The following is a 16388-nucleotide window of genomic DNA, read 5'->3' as shown; positions in this document are numbered from 1 at the left end:
GGACTGCGAGAGCCATGTTTGTGAATGAGGGTAACAACCATGTGTGCGGATTGCCGCAAGCCAGGAGGCGGTCTACGGGGTGTGGCCATTTTGGTGGGCGAGATACCACCTTGAGCTGAGAGGGGTGGATGAAGGGCCATCTTCTCAGTCTGAAGAACCTTCGTGCGGAGAAGGACGTGCTAAATATTCAAGTGCCGAAGCACAGTGCACATGAGGTGCAAGAAACGAGCCACACTTAGGGTTGCAAGGAGTGGACGTTGAGACCCTTTTCCTTTGTGGGCAGTTGTCAGTGCGAGCCGTGTGTGGCCGAGCAAAGTTTTGAGATGAAATGCTATTGTGGTAGATGAGGGTGCGTTTAGAGGAAGACGACACGCTTCAAGAACCAAGGAGCATAGGTATCCATTATGTGTGAAAGACAACTTGTCCGGAGCTTGAGTGGGAGCAGCCCACTAAGCTGTGTGTGTTGGGTGCTCATCAGGAGCACGAGTTCAAACACGATTGTGAACATTCCTCAACGGGATTTTGACACCATAATATGGGCTCTTTGGTCTAAGATTTTCAAGGAGGACTATCGTGTCGATATTCGAGTGGAGCAGCAGGCTCCATTGGGACCATGTGCGGCATGGTGCGGCAGGCAGGTCGGGAGGGATTGGGAGCGGGAGATCCCAACTTTGTTAGTGCGGTGGAGACGGGAGTTGTACATCCCATTCTTGTTTGTGATCAGACCGATGCGAGACTGGCGTTTGGAGTTGCTGCCGGACGGGGAATCAGAGATCCTATCCTTGCAGTTGCGGTCAAGCGCTCAGGATGAGACAGCGAGATTATGTTTTGCTATCCACGAGCGGCGTAGTTCCGACAGTTGGGCAGGTGGCCCATGTTTTGCGATCGAGCTAGGAGAAGCTTGGTCATCAACCAGATTTGGGACAGGCCGGTCCTATTTCTGTGGTGGGTTGAGCGGCAACCCTTTTTCATGTTCGGTCCACGAGCGGCGTGGATCCGACAGTTGGGCAGGTGGGCCCATGTTTTGCGGTCAAGCTAGGAAAGCTTGGTCCTCAACCAGATTTGGGACAGGCGGGTCCCATTTCCGTAGTGGGTTGAACGACAACCCTTTTTCATATTCAGTCCACGAGCGGCGTGGTTCCGACAGTTGGGCAGGCGGCCCATGGTGTGTTTGCAAGTGTTCGAGTGTAGTCTACTGCAGAGGCGGGTCCGCGTGTTGCCTAGGGCGGCAACACATCGAATGGGGGAGAGAGTGTGAAGTGTGACGCTGCCGAGTCTCCACACTTCCATTCCAAGATCAATCCGAGTGTATTCGAGGCACTATTTTGAGGGACAACACAGACTCCACTCTTCCTTCGTTTCAGATCAATTTGAGTGTATTGAGGCACTGTCTTGAGGAGCATTGGAGATTTCAGAGGCGCATTTGACAAGAGTTGGAGCACAGTTGAGGGAAGCGAGTGTAGACGAGTACACAGACTTCCAGCTTGAGGCGATCAAGTTGGTGTATAAAGGCACTGTTTGTGGCTAGCTACCCGATACACTATGTTTTGTGGAGGAGCAGCTTAGCGTCGCCTCGAGGAGATCTCATGTTGTGCTGGAGAGGCACATCATGATTGGAGCACTCGAAAGAGCAGGAGGTCGGTCTGGTGTCGCAAGATACTGAGAGAGTATTGGGCACCGCATACACCTCAATCCTTCGTGTATGTGTTGACGAGGACGTCAACGGATCGAGTGGGTGAGGATCTCACAGGTCGGCTGTGACTTTGGACGACGTGCGGGCGACCAGGGGATGTCGGCCAGCACGCAGTGGACGGTGGCTCGTGTTGTGCAGAAGAGGCACTTCACGACTGGAGCGCTCGATACAGCAGGAGGTCGATCTGGTGTCGCGAGATACTGGGAGAGTATTGGGCACTGCATACACCTCAATCCTTCGTGTATGTGTTGACGAGGACGTCAACAGATCGAGTGGGTGAGGGTCTCACAGGTTGGTTGTTACTTGTGGACGACGTGCAGGCGACTAGGGGATGTCGGCCAGCACGTAGCGACGATGGAGCGCAACCTTGGGTGCGAGTAGAAGCTAATGTGCGGAGCAGAGTGCTTTGATGTGCGGAGCAGAGTGCTTTATCCTTGGAGATGCTGAAAAAGTGCACTCCTCCGCCTTTTGAGTGTTCTACTCTTGGAACAAAAGATTATTTTCTTAAGCCTATTATAAGGGAGACATGATACGGTGAGCTACAGCCGGTCCTCCCCGTCCACGACGGCGGTACATGAGAATACGTCTGCACTAAATGAGCATCTCTTGGGGGCATGATGGGGGCCTTCAAGAGCCGGCTCTAGGCAGCTCGTGAGAGGAGCGCTAGAGTCCCCGAAGGGCTTGGATACCTGACGGGCAGCGTAGGGCCAGGATGGCCTATGTTGGGCGCCGAGACTGCCGAGAGGCTCCGTGTGATGTGCAAGGTTGCCCCGCGGGCTGCAGGATATTTGGGGCAACACCTCTCGTGCGAATGGGTGATCGAGGCAAGCATTTAAAGACCTCGTGATCAAACTCATGGAATGCGCTATCGAGTTCTAGCCGTCCATGGGGGTCCGTTGGCTAAGGATAGGCGGTCGTGGGAAGACGACGCACTGTCGGCATATTGTGAAGCCAAAGCCGAAAGGCAAGAAGGCATGTGGGGCATAGCCGTGCGGGAGAACGGCAAGGTGTCAGCATATTGGTTGGGCCTCGGACTTATGATGCTGTCCTACTCGGGCGCGGCATGGAAGACGGCCATCTGTTGTGGTGATGGAAGACGACGAAGGTGAATGCCTAGGATGTACCGAGTGAGTTTGGGCATGAGATGGGCGTTGCGGGCGCAAGCATAGTGCCGCAATGCCGAGACGGAGCAAGGATGCTCCTTGCCATTGAGTAATGCATCGACAGGTTCCAAGATTGTGTGCGAGATGCAAAGGCACGGGTGCCGAGAGCCTCAGCAAGCAGACGGACTGTCACGATACTCTGATGTGTGCGAAGGCCGGACGGAGGTTGGGCGTCACCTTTGGGGCCGCACAGGTGAAAAATATATGAGAATTACATTCTGCTGCATTGAAGACAAGCACGCCTGTGACACCTAGTCTCTACTTCTGACAATGTCATTTATAATATATGTCCCTTAGCTAGACTTCATAGATTAGCATTTCATTCCAGCAACATTCACTCCAACTCCATCTTTGATCTTATCCATGTTGATATTTGGGGACCTTATAGGTAACACACAATCTCTGGGTGTCAATTTGTTCTCACTATTGTTGATAATTTTAGTAGAGCAACTTGGACATTTCTAATGAGACATGAGACTCTATATCCTACAAAAATTTTGCATCTTGTTCAGACACAATTTGACAAGAGAATAAAGTGTGTGAGATCAGATAATGGCTGGAATTTCTCAACGAGCAATGTCAAAATTCCTTCATATCCCCGGGATCATTCATCAAAAGAGCTTCACGTACACCACAACAAAATGGAGTAGTGGACCGTAAGCATAGGCATCTTTTAGAGGTTGCAAGATCCGTTATGTTTCAGGTTTTACTTTCTAGGAAATTTTTGGGTGATGCCATTCTTTCAACTACTTATCTCATAAATAAGTTCCACTCTCCTCTTCTTAATTGTAAAACACCATTCACATTCTATACAACAAGCCAACCTCGTATGAACTTAAAACATTTAGTTGTCTTTATTTTATTTTCAATAAGTCCAAATTTGATAGACTTGCCTCTAAATGTATCTTCCTTGGTGGTACCCTTGTCAGAAAGCCTATAAAGTCTATGATCTTGAATCTTACCACACATTTGTGTCTTGCGATGTTAAATTCCATGAATATGTGTTTCCTTCTGCTCATGTTACTCCTACTCATACACATTGTGCATTGTCAAAGATTCCACTTACCGCAAATGCTGTTGACCCCATACCTCCGACAAATTTATCCCTACCTAAACCATCTCTCCTACCTTCTTCCCATTCTGATTCTACTACTCTCCCTTACACACAACCTAGACGGCCATAGAGAGACCATCAGCAACTATCTTCGCTTTATGATTTTGTATGTCATATAGATGATCGTGCCTCTACACCAACTCTTAGAAACTTTACCCCTACGTTCTTGAAATTTATGGCATCATTATCTGTTTTGCAGGAACCATGGACTTATAAGCAGGCTTCTATTAGTACCCAATGGGTCAATGCTATGAACCAAAAGCTTATAGCCTTTGAGAACAATGACATGGACGTTGGTCCTTTGCCTAAAGGGAAGAAGACGATTGGTTGTAAGTGGGTTTTAAAGTTCAATTCAAATATGATTATTCTGTTGATCGATACAAAGCCCGACTAGTGGCCAAGGGCTACACCCAGATTGATTACACTAAGAGCTTCTCACTAATTGCTAAAGTTGTTACAGTGCGCTTCGCTTGGCTGTTGCTATAGACTTTCGATGGCCCGTCACCAGATTGTTATAAATAACGACTTTCTTCATGGTCATTTGCGAGAAGAAATTTATATGACCGCTCCTAAAGGTTATGTTGTTGATCCAGGCCATGTTTGCCGCCTGAAACGCTCCAATCGACTGGTCTGTTTGGTTTTCATCCTTCTACCCACGACTATTGTCTTTTCATCAAACGTGTCGACTAATGATTGCATCGGTCTTTTGGTCTATGATGATGATTTTCTCGTTATGGTCCCTACAGAAGAATTGATCTCTCAGGTTAAGGTCTATCTTGACGATATTTTTACTATCATCGATTTTTAGGAATTTCCTTGGGCTCCAAATTGTGGGATCTGCTCACGGCACCTACATTATGGTATCCAAGTATATTTTAGATATTATTACTGATTTTGGGCTTCAGCAGGCACTTTCCGTCGCTACTCCTTTACCGCAGGGCATGAAATTAAATTCTCATACTAATGCTTACTTGAATGGTCCTAAACCATATCCCCGTTTAGTGAGTCTTTTGCTCTACTTCAGTTTCACATGCCTTGATATTTCATATGGCATTCAACAACTTAGCCAATTCCTTCAAAATTCATGTGAAGCTCACTGGCATGCGGTGCTACATGTGGTTTGCTATTTCGAAGGGTCTCCTACTAAAGACCTTCTCTTTCCTTCCTATCTTGTAACCTACTATGTTGCGGATTGGCGTTCTTGTGTGGATTCGCATCATTCTCTAACTAGGTTTTGTATTTTTCTTGGAGATACCCTTCTATCCTGGAAAATGAAGAAGCAGTGTACAGTTTCTCGATCATCTGCTGAGGCCGAATATCATAGCATGGGGCTACTATTTGCGAATTCAAGTGGATCTCTTATATCCTTTGTGATTTTGGGACTGTTTTCCTATGCCCATTCCTTTGCATTGCGATAATCCAACCGCCTTACATATCACGGCCAACAAGGTGTCTGATGAACGAACCAAGCACTTGGACATTGATGGTCACATTGTCCGTGATTTTTACAAAGAAGGGTTTCCTTGGTCTTTTTGTTCGTAGTTGCAAACAACTTGCAAACATGTTTACCAAAATTCTTTTGGGAGCTACCTTCGATTCTTTGTTGTGAATGTAGGGTTTGAACTCCAGTGATCGACGCTCGACTTTTGGGGAGGATGTTGGAAATAATGGTGATGGCCATGAAAGTGCAACTACAGTCTAGCATCTCTAGGATCCAGGCTGAAGAAAGAGGAAGACGCGCTATCCATACAACATGTTTTTATATATGAAAATGCATTTCTCGTGCATAGATATTTTTTATGTCTAGCTGTTAATTTTGGCAGGTGTTCAAGTTGGTTGGGGTTAGTTAGGTTTTTGTTAGTTATTCATTTTTCCTGTTGCTTTTGGACCTGAACTTACAGAGAAGCTCCCTTGAGTTCACTTCTGAGTAGTGATGGCAACGGGGCAGGTCTGGTGAGGGTTTGCCCGGACCCAGACCTTCCCCTCTTCGTAAACCCCGAACCCGTACCTTGCCTCACCTGGCAAAACCCCGAACCCACCCCATCCCCTTAAAAGCCCAACCCCACCAAACCCGTCTCGCAAGCCATCCCATTTCGCATGATTTTAATTTTTTATTATTTAAATAAATAATATCAATCTCAATTTAGTAATTTAACATAGATTTTTATTTATCTAAAATGAATTATATAATACAATGAATATATTCAATTAATATTTTATTTTTTCAATAAGTAATATTAATTTATATTTAAACGAAACATTTATCTAATTTTTTAATTTCACCGATAAGTAATCTCCAATTTTAATTAACATGGTTTTAACTAACATGTATTATTTAATACAAATAGTACATTCAACTAATGTTTTCTATAAGTAATACTAAATATTATTGTAAAGTTAGGTAATCTAACATAACTTTTTTTATCTAAAATAAATTATATAATACAAATAACACATCCAACTATTTTACTTTTGGTATTTTGCATATAGAGTTGGATATATGCAAAATGATTTATAAATTTACCCATAACATCATAATTTTTTATTAATAATGTATTAGATATGAATAAATAAATAATAAAAAATTTTAAAAAATAGACCAGGGTGGGTTCAAAATGGATCCGATACAAAACCCATAACCAATGCACTCATGGATCTGCTATTGGACGTTGGTTCAGAAAACTTTTTATTAATAAAAAATATTCTTTTTCTTATTTGATAAATATTTTTATTAATTAGGTTTTTAAATTTTTTATATACTAAAATTATATTAGTATAATATTAATTTGCATATTTTCTTAATACAAAATAGAGAGAACGGTTATTCAGTAAACTTACAAAAAATATTCTTTTATTCTCAATCTGTTTTTCTAGTACCAAACAAGTAGATGTATGTGAAATTTACTCCACTTCAAATTATACCAAACAACTTGAAGAAAAACTATTATTATTTTCTTTCCCTTCCCCTTTTTACTTTCATTTTTCTCATTTGAACCAAACAAACCCTTAGTTAACAATAAATCATGTTAAAAAACTAGCAAAAGTCTTAAATGTTGGGCATATGCCTCTAACATGTTGTTTTGAAGTCAAAACGGACTAATCATGGGTTTTTTTATGGAGTTTTCTTTGAAAAATATGATTTGAAGCTTGAATTTCTTGAAATCCTGCTATCGTAGAAAGACACACCATCGGTGTACTATAAAAAATGGAGAATTTCAGATGAGCATTTACGGTGTTAAATAGATGAGTTATAGAGCATGAGATCAACCATAAAAATCATAAATCACAAAAAAATAGATAAATTAAAAAAAAAAAAAAAAGCAGAATGGAGTGCATGCGAACTACACACACTACTACACTTAAAACTACACACTCTTCACACGGAATTCACGTTGACGTCGTGGTCGACGAGGATGAAGACGATATGGTGGCGGGATAGACGAAGGCGAGTTGGGGAAAATGTTGTTGACGAACATGGAGGTCAGGCGAGCAGCAACAACGCAGCAGCGATTGATGACATATTGCATGGGGAAGATGCGTCGGCGATTAATCAGTCCCCCATGGAGTTTCAGTTTGCAGATTTTATTGTTTTGGCTAATAGAGTAATTGATAAAGGGGATGACGAATCTGTTCGTGCACTGAATGATCTCCACCAGTGGTGCATAGCGAAATATAGAGAAGGCGATAGGAATTCGCAGGAGTTGCTGTTTTGCCGTTCAGTACGCTTGACGGCTGAACAGGCGGCGAAGCATCCTCCTTGCTTGGCGCCGTCGCTGCAGATCTCTAAAAATAGGGCTACTGCAGATTTGAATATGAGGGTCTCTATGGTGCTGCTAGCGGCGCGAGATGAAACTTCCATGGTTGCGCAGGCAATTACTCCTAGCCTACATCGGATACAGAACATTGGAGAAGATGATGATGATGATCCCTGCTGCGAATACAGCAGCCACTGCACAGATCGTGCCGGCGACTAGACAGGCTGAAACTGCTAAAACCGCAGCTGCAGCAGTTTCGGCCTTTAAAGTAATGCTGCCGAAACTGCCTACTGCCTACGTTGTTTCTGTTGATGCTGCACCAGTGCATGTGACTGCAGCTGCCACATCACAATTACCGATATCTTCGCCCACCGGAATCTTTGTCGGTGAACTTCATGAATTATTACGATAAAATTGCCAATATTTTCCATAATTCGTCTCGAAAAATATTGACTTATGTTCCACCTATGATGCAAAATGGCAAAATTACTGTACGACCCACGTTGGATATGGTTCGAGATGGTTCACGTTGCTAGATTGCGACAGCAGTGGGTTATGTTTTGGGCAAAAGACCGTATTTTCATCACGTAAAGGACTACGTCAAATCTATTTGGCCATTGTTAACAGAAGTCACGACCACAGCAAATGAATTTTTCTACTTCCGATTCAAAACTATAGTGGCAATGGAAGAAGTTACAGAGGGCGGATCATAGTTGTTCCAAGGACAACCAATCGTGTTGTAGAAATGGGAGTCGGGCATGGTCCTACGTAAGCTAAAAAATACCCAAGTCCCAATTTGGGTTAAACTTCGACACTTGCCAGTTGAATTGTGGACTAATGATGGCTTGAGTACGGTGGCAAGTGGCATTGGACGACCTCTTTATCTGGATGCGATCACACGCACATGCACAAGACTGGATTTCGCTTGTGTATGTGTCATGCTTGACATCAATGCCAAACTCCCGAAGCATTTGATTATTATGTCACCAACAGAGGAAGGTGGAGAAATTGCATGCAAGGCTGACGTAGAATACAAGTGGTTGCCCCCTAAATGCCCCACTTGCATGAGCCTCGGACATGCCATGGTGGATTGCCCTTCCATGAAAGCACCGAAACCGCCAGTCAATGTTTATGTGCAGAAGGCACGAGTGCTGCCGCCCATAGCTGAATCGGGTAAGGCTGTCAAGAAAGACAAGAATAACTCATGTGGAGATATTAATCAGCAGCCTATTGTATCTGAGACTCCGAGTACCCCTGTTACACAAGGAGTCAACGAAGGAAGGAACAAGGGTAAGGAGTTAGTCATCTTTAATACTTTTGATGCACTTAACTCCCTTGATGATGCAGATGATACCATTCGCTGTCCTAACATAAGCAGCCCCGCCACGAGTGATCCATGTTAAACGCTGCTATGTGGAACGTGCGTGGCCTGAACAAAAGGGACCATCAGCTGGCACTGAAAGACGTAGTAACTGAGTACAAGTTATAATTTATTGGCCTTCTTGAAATGCGTGTATGAAATACTAATATTGCTCATATACAATCTTTCTTACTGCCTCAATGGAAGTGGTTTGTTGATTCTGTGCCTGTTGGGAGTCGTATATGGATTGCATGGGACGATACTATTCTTGATGTTACTGTGATAGAGTTGGGTGATCAATTTGTACACTCTCGTATAACTGTTAGAGCACTCCAAACGAATGTGATTATTACTCTTGTGTATGGTGCCAATGAAATTGCTGAGCGGCGTGAGTTATGGTGATCACTGGGGATGCTTGCGGGTCAGTGTGTGGATGACCCGTGGATAGTAGGAGGAGATTTTAATGTTGTTCGTGACCTCAGTGAGGTGTGTGGTAATTTTGGTGATATCAGATTGGCGATGGATGAATTTAATGCATGCATACAAGATACCTGATTGATGCAAATGCCCATGCAGGGTGAATGGTACACGTGGCATAATCGGAGTTCGAATTCACGAATTTTATGGAAGCTTTTGGATCGGATGCTCATAAATGACACATGGCTTGAGCGTTTCCCTAACTCATACTATTCAAGTCTCACCCCATGCACCTCGGATCATTCACCACTGGCGGCAATATGGGGATCGACAACAACAATTGGGAGGTATGTTCAGATTTGATAATTACCTTACTCTTTCACTAGATTTTATTCCCTGTGTGCAGAATGTCTGGCAACACGACATTGTTGGAGTGCCTATGTTCGCGATTACGCGGAAACTAAAAGCTTTAAAGCCAGTATTCTGACAGCAACGGTACAATAAAGGAGATCTTTCGGAGAACGTACGCTTGGCTAAAGGATTCCTTGAGGAAGCACAGATCTTGGTTAAGTTTGATAAACAGAATAACCTCTTTCTACTCCTAGAACACTTTTGTCATTTGGTATACGCCAAGGCAGCAAAAATGGAACAAATCATGTTACAGCAATGATATAAGATGCAATGGATGAAAGATGGAAATCAATGCTCACGAGTCTTCTTTTGCAAGATAGCTCAGCGACGTGCCACTCGGAGAATCTTGCAAATAAATGATGAACATGGGACCATCTACTCAGAGTCAGGAGCGGTTATTCATAAGTTTGTCTCCTTCTATCAGGCTCTGTTAAGCAGAGAAAGACAGAGGCAGGTGATAGATATCCGGTATCTGAGGCCATGGGCTAGACATGTCCGCAATGAGGAGGAAGGGCTTCAACTCCTTACACCTGTCACTGCAGTTGACGTTAAACAAACAGTGTTTGACATTGCTGAAGATAAAGCACCTAGACCTGATGGGTTCTCATCGGGTTTTTATAGAGCTGCCTCGCCAATCGTTGGTCTAGAGGTTACAAAGGCAATCTTGGAGTTCTTTACCACGGGAAAACTGTTGAAGCCAATCAACACCACACTTCTGGCACTTATCCCTAAGGTACATGCCCATATGATGGTCACAAATTTTCGCCCTATTTCGTGTTGTAATGTTTTATATAAGATTATTGCCAAACTTATTGTGAAAAAGTTGAGTATGGTGTTGGATAAGTTGATAAGCTTTTGTCAGGCTGCCTTTATTCCTGGTCGTAGTATTGGAGACAATGTACTATTAGCACAGGAACTATTTACAGGCTACAATCAGGCGCACCTACCTCGTAGATGTGCACTGAAAGTGAATATCCGAAAAGCTTATGACACGGTAGAATGGGATTTCCTACTTGCAGTGTTACACCTGTTTGGATTTCCGACTACGTTCATTAGGTGGATAGAGGAGTGTGTCACAACACCCTCATTTTCCATCGGGTTGAATGGAAAACCTCAGGGTTTCTTTACGGGATCGAGAGGGTTACGGCATGGGGACCCTTTCTCACTATTTCTGTTCGTTCTCGTAATGGAGGTTCTGCATTTGATTCTTCTGTAGATGATTGATCAGGACATGCATTTTTCTTTTTATTGGAAATGTGAGTCTTCTCTATTATTTCAGCTTGGATTTGCAGAAGATCTATTGCTGCTCTGCAAAGCTGATATGGACTCTATAGAGGTCTTTAAGGAGGGTTTGGACCTATTCGCCTCCTGGTCAGATCTCTGGCTTAATTTGCATAAGAGTCATCTTATCATCTTTCGACCTGCACAAGGGATACGTGAGCAACTGTTAGTGATGCTTGGCTTCCAAGAAAGGCACCTTTCGATGAGTTACTTGGGACTTCCTCTACTTTCATCTAGATTATCATTAACAGACTGCCAGCCTTTATTATTGAAAATTGATCAACGCATTAAAGGTTGAGAAGGAATGAGATTATCGTATGCTGAGAAGGTACAGATTATTAAATCTGTCCTTATGGCGTTAAGTATATATTAGGCTTCTACGTTTATCCTACCTAAAGGTGTTATAAGGGATATTCAGAAGCGTCTGAGAGCTTTTCTGTGGAAGGGCACAACGACCAGTGGATATGCCAAAGTAGCATGGAGGGATGTCTGTAGACCGGCGTCGGAGAGGGGTCAGGGCCTAAGGGACATTGCTACTTTAAATCGTGCCTTGATGAGCAAGAAGTTGTGTGATGTTAATCGATGTGATAGAACATCAATATGGATAGAATGGTTATATAACGGGCGACTACGTGATAAATCTGTATGGATGGTCACTGACAATGGGGGTTCGTTGGGCTGGAGGAAACTCCTTCGACTATGCCCCTTGCTTCGGTCGATGATGGACTATCAGATTGGTGATGGGAATTCATTTTATCTGTGGCATGATCCATTGCATCAACTCGGTCCCCGTATTGAGAGATTACCACGGGGTCCACGTTTGCTTGGGCTTGGGACAGCGGACAAGCTCAGTAGTGTTATTATGGAGAGGCAATGGCATTGGCCTCTCATTACGGACATTGAGTACTTGGAGATTTTTCATGCATTGCCAATAATTTATGGCGAGACAGATTGCATTATTTGGCGATTCGAGATGGGATGACCCACAGTTGCATCTCTTTACAGGCTATTGGACCAACCAAAATCCAAGGTAGGTTGGTCTTCAATACTCTCGAGTTTCCTGAAGATCCCTAGACATAATTTCATCCTATGACTTGCGATTTTGGGAAAACTATCCACAGCTGATAAGCCATGGCTATCATACCTTGGCCGCCTGTATATTATGTGATGACAGAGCAATAGAGACAAATACTCATCTATTCTTTCGATGTTGTTATGCCAGAAGATGTCTGACAGCGATTCGACAACTTGTTCGATTTGAATGGCCTAATAGAGAGTGGCCACGAAATGTTGAGTGGGCTGCAAGGAAATGGAGAGGAAAACATATCATTAACTTGGCTTATCGTGCACTCCTTGTTGCTTGCATTTACTACATTTGGAGGGAACAAAATTTGAGACGCTTTGAGCATATGGAGCGACCACCGAGCATCATAGCCACCATCATTGTGGAAGATATTAGACAGAGGATTATCAGTGTTAATTTATCTCTTTCTGTCAGTTCATGTGCATTATATACATTTTGGCGTATCCCTTGGCCTGTCGATGGAGAAACCACCAGTTGAGCACTGTTGTACTGTACGATCTTATTTTATTAATAAACTTATATTTACCAAAAAGTAAAAATAGATAAATTCCTACATAGATCTAAAAGATTATATATTTGGTCTAAACCTTTACAAGAACACGTGTTTTGATATTTTTTCCCAATTAGGTGGAATAATTAAGGTTTAAGTTATTTCTATTAATAATAGTTTAACAAATATATAAAGCATTAAGTTCTTTCCCACTCACATATTCTGATTTTCTAAATATATAAAGCATTAGTATATTCACATTAAACTAACGACTACATAGAGTGTATTTATCCTTAGTTTTTGCTTCATTAAAGGAAAAATAATGAAAGAAGTGAAAGTGGAATTGATAACCCATGATACCTTGTGAGCCAGTTCAGTTGAATTGATAACCGTTGTCAACTATCCACTAAAATTGCATAGACGTCCTACATTTATCGTCGATGAAATGCAACACAAATCTAATGGATACAATACTTAGTACAAGTATTTATAGAATCCTCGATGTCTGTATCAAGATCCTCAACTTGAAACATTTTAGACCCAACTCTCAGAATCTGGTTTCATAACTGTCAATTAATGTGCAACCCAACTACATAAATTGTACGATTGGTTTGTGGATTTTGTTGCAATTTTAAAGCAATAAAGCATAATAAAATTGTTTCAAATGAATTCTTACTATAGTAATTTAATTCAATATTAAATTAAAAAAATTACTAAAAAAATCTAATTATTTATCCAGTTACCAATTCTAACAATAACTACATCAAGAAATTTATTTTCATACAATCCAAGATAAATAAAGTCCTCAAAGGCAACAGATTCACTAGGCGTAAAAAATTTTAGTCAACAATGCTCCAATTTGGATTGGTTCTTTAGATAATAACGAAGTATTCCAACACTTTGGCAAATATATTGCAGAGATTTCAGCTTTTGTTTCGAAAAATATCCTCTTGCATGTCATACTAAAAATTCACATATCACTTTAAACATTGAAAGTCGAAAATGGATATGATACACTATTACAATGATACGCCTTACAATAAGCTTTATCGTAATTTTAGTCATGTAATTATAGATATTTGGCATATTTGTAAGATTTATAATTTGCGATTCGATTCATTAATTTTGTAACTTTTATGATTTCAGGATACATTTTGCCAAAAATTTGAAAAATTAGTTGAAAACTACATGTGCAAGTCACGAATATATCCTCAAATTTACATCAACACACGAATTGCACATGCTAATTTTCGTTAAATTTAGGAATTTCGAGCAAAAAATGTGTTATAAAATCGCAAACTTATTATCTGAAGGTAATACGATTTTAATCTAGAATTATTCCTTTTAAAAAAGTTTATGTGTCATTTCAAACATAAAAAGTAGAAAATTACAGGATCAAAAATATATTTAAACTTTCAAAAACAGTATTTACACAATAGAGAAGTCATAAAATAAAAACTATGAATCATGCACTGGTTTAGCGAAGTTAATCATTATAGGCTTCCCGTGAAGAACGTGGTCTTGCACACCCTGCCTCGCCAATTTTGTACCCTCGATTTCTTGGTTGTATAGTGCATTATTTGGAAATATGATAACTTTTATCCTGAATTAAATTAAAATTCTAAATTTGTTCTATTACTTAATAATATTTATTAGACTTGTCCATGAGCGGCAAACAGAGATTTTAACTCAAAATCTGTCGCTTCTGGTGACAAATTGCCGATCACAAGTTGTTGGATGGATGAATCTCCTGCTGCAAATCTTCGAAGTCGGATCGTGGTTCTGTGTGGCTTCCACTGCTTACACGTGATTTCATTAAACGGGTCAAGTTCAAAGAACAAGAAAAATAATGGACCCGCTGTAGCACCCCCTTCGCTACAAGGGCTATACCTACCCTAAACGTTATATTTATTGTAATCCCTGTGTTTATATATATATATATATGCACATAATAATTTAATCCATATATATACGTAACCCCAACGTCATAATAGGTATTATCAACCCACAATATTATATATATATACATATCACACACCACAAGGTGATTCGTCACAAGTAATCCGTACGCTTATATTCTCTCTATACAAACAAAACGCGATTTGCACTCTAACTGACTAAGAGAAGAAAACTGCACACTGGCCCGACCTGCCTGAGTATAATACGTAGACCTAGCCTTCAACAGTCAGACACCTCGAAGTCTACTCCTGAAATAAAATGTCAGCAGAGGGATGAGCCTACCACTCAATAAGTAAATAACCAGCCCTATCTATATATGTATATCAAATACAGCCCAAATAAGATAAGTAGGCAACATGCATGGAATACAATCAATTAAATTCCAACATAATCAGTTGTAGTACATCACATAGCTATCTCACAATAAAATAATCAATTAAACTTCCTCTTTTTCCTAGTTTGCTTACTAGAAGGTGATATTGTGTTTTCCCTGCCAACTCAATCTCACCATTATTAAATTTAAGTGAATCTCCTTGACAGTCGGCTCATCAATCTCATTTCGCACATAGCATTTTCTTTTCGCACATAGTTGTTTCATTTCGCACATAGCATTTTCTTTTCGCACATAGTACTTTCTTTTCGCACATAGCACTTTTCATATCGCCTTATAGGCTTTTCAACACATCAAGGGGTATTCACAGCACAATTATATTCAATTTCCACCACTCCCTCATTTCCACATATCATCATTCTTGTAAGCAACTAGTAACGTAAAACAATATATCAACATATCCTCGTTCCAAACATCCACTACGCATCAAACAACAAATATAATATTTCAACGCATTTCCTCATTGTACGTACACAATACCATCAATCAAATCAAATCATCAATCACTCATATACTTTCAGATAAATCCATGTCAGTATAAACCACAAATTCAAATAACAGTAAAATCACAAATAAAGATACATATATAGATAATACTAATTATTTACTTACCTCAATCTCACAATGTTTCTTTCTACTCAATCGCTAATTGTTAGTCCTTTCACCTCACCCCCGTATCCTATAATGAGTTATACCACATACAATTAATATATCGAGAATATCGTAATTTCTTTTGAATATAATACTAAATCTTATTCGTACAATTTCCAATAATTCTTTAATATTTCACTTCTATCGAAGTACAAATCTTCATTTTTCCTCTTTAATAAGATAATATTTCTTAAATATAATTTTCAAATCATTTCTATGAATTTTCTACCAATTTATCGTTGCTATATAATTTAATTAAGCAACAATACATAGAATTACATATTTCGTTAATCATTCCGATGGGATTGTGTAAATTACCTATAGTAATAATCAAAACTAAAAAATCTAATATTTTAATTACCCAACTATATCATTTTTATAACAATTGTGATATTTAACTCGACACTAATTTAAATAGCCAAACCCATAAAATATTCCGATTAAATAGTACATCGCTTAATATAAACAACATTTAATAAACGAACTAATTAAATAATATAATTATATAAATTAATAATAATTAAAATAGAAACCTTACCTACGCTGCGAACTACCGAAACAGAAAATGAAAATTGCAATTTTTAAGATTGAGTAATTGTCTTATGTGATTTAACAAACA

At 40.6% G+C, this 16388-nt stretch overlaps 1 protein-coding gene across 1 annotated transcript; it reads left to right on the top strand.

Annotated features, from left to right (window-relative positions):
- The first annotated feature begins 9822 nt into the window (after positions 1 to 9822).
- Positions 9823 to 12176, top strand: LOC148788267 (uncharacterized). Its single transcript, XM_088879655.1, has 6 exons — positions 9823 to 9849; positions 9909 to 9980; positions 10338 to 10646; positions 10776 to 11105; positions 11193 to 11487; positions 11593 to 12176. Exons 1-6 carry the CDS (start codon positions 9823 to 9825, stop codon positions 12174 to 12176), a joined length of 1617 nt encoding a protein of 538 aa, XP_088735781.1.
- The last annotated feature ends 4212 nt before the right edge of the window (positions 12177 to 16388 follow it).

The sequence above is a fragment of the Sesamum indicum genome, linkage group LG4 (assembly GCF_026168435.1).
Source record: "Sesamum indicum cultivar Baizhima isolate 11 linkage group LG4, ASM2616843v1, whole genome shotgun sequence".
NCBI lineage: Eukaryota > Viridiplantae > Streptophyta > Magnoliopsida > Lamiales > Pedaliaceae > Sesamum > Sesamum indicum.
The sequence above is the reverse complement of the archived record's forward strand: the minus strand, read 5'-3'. Positions and strand labels throughout refer to the sequence as shown.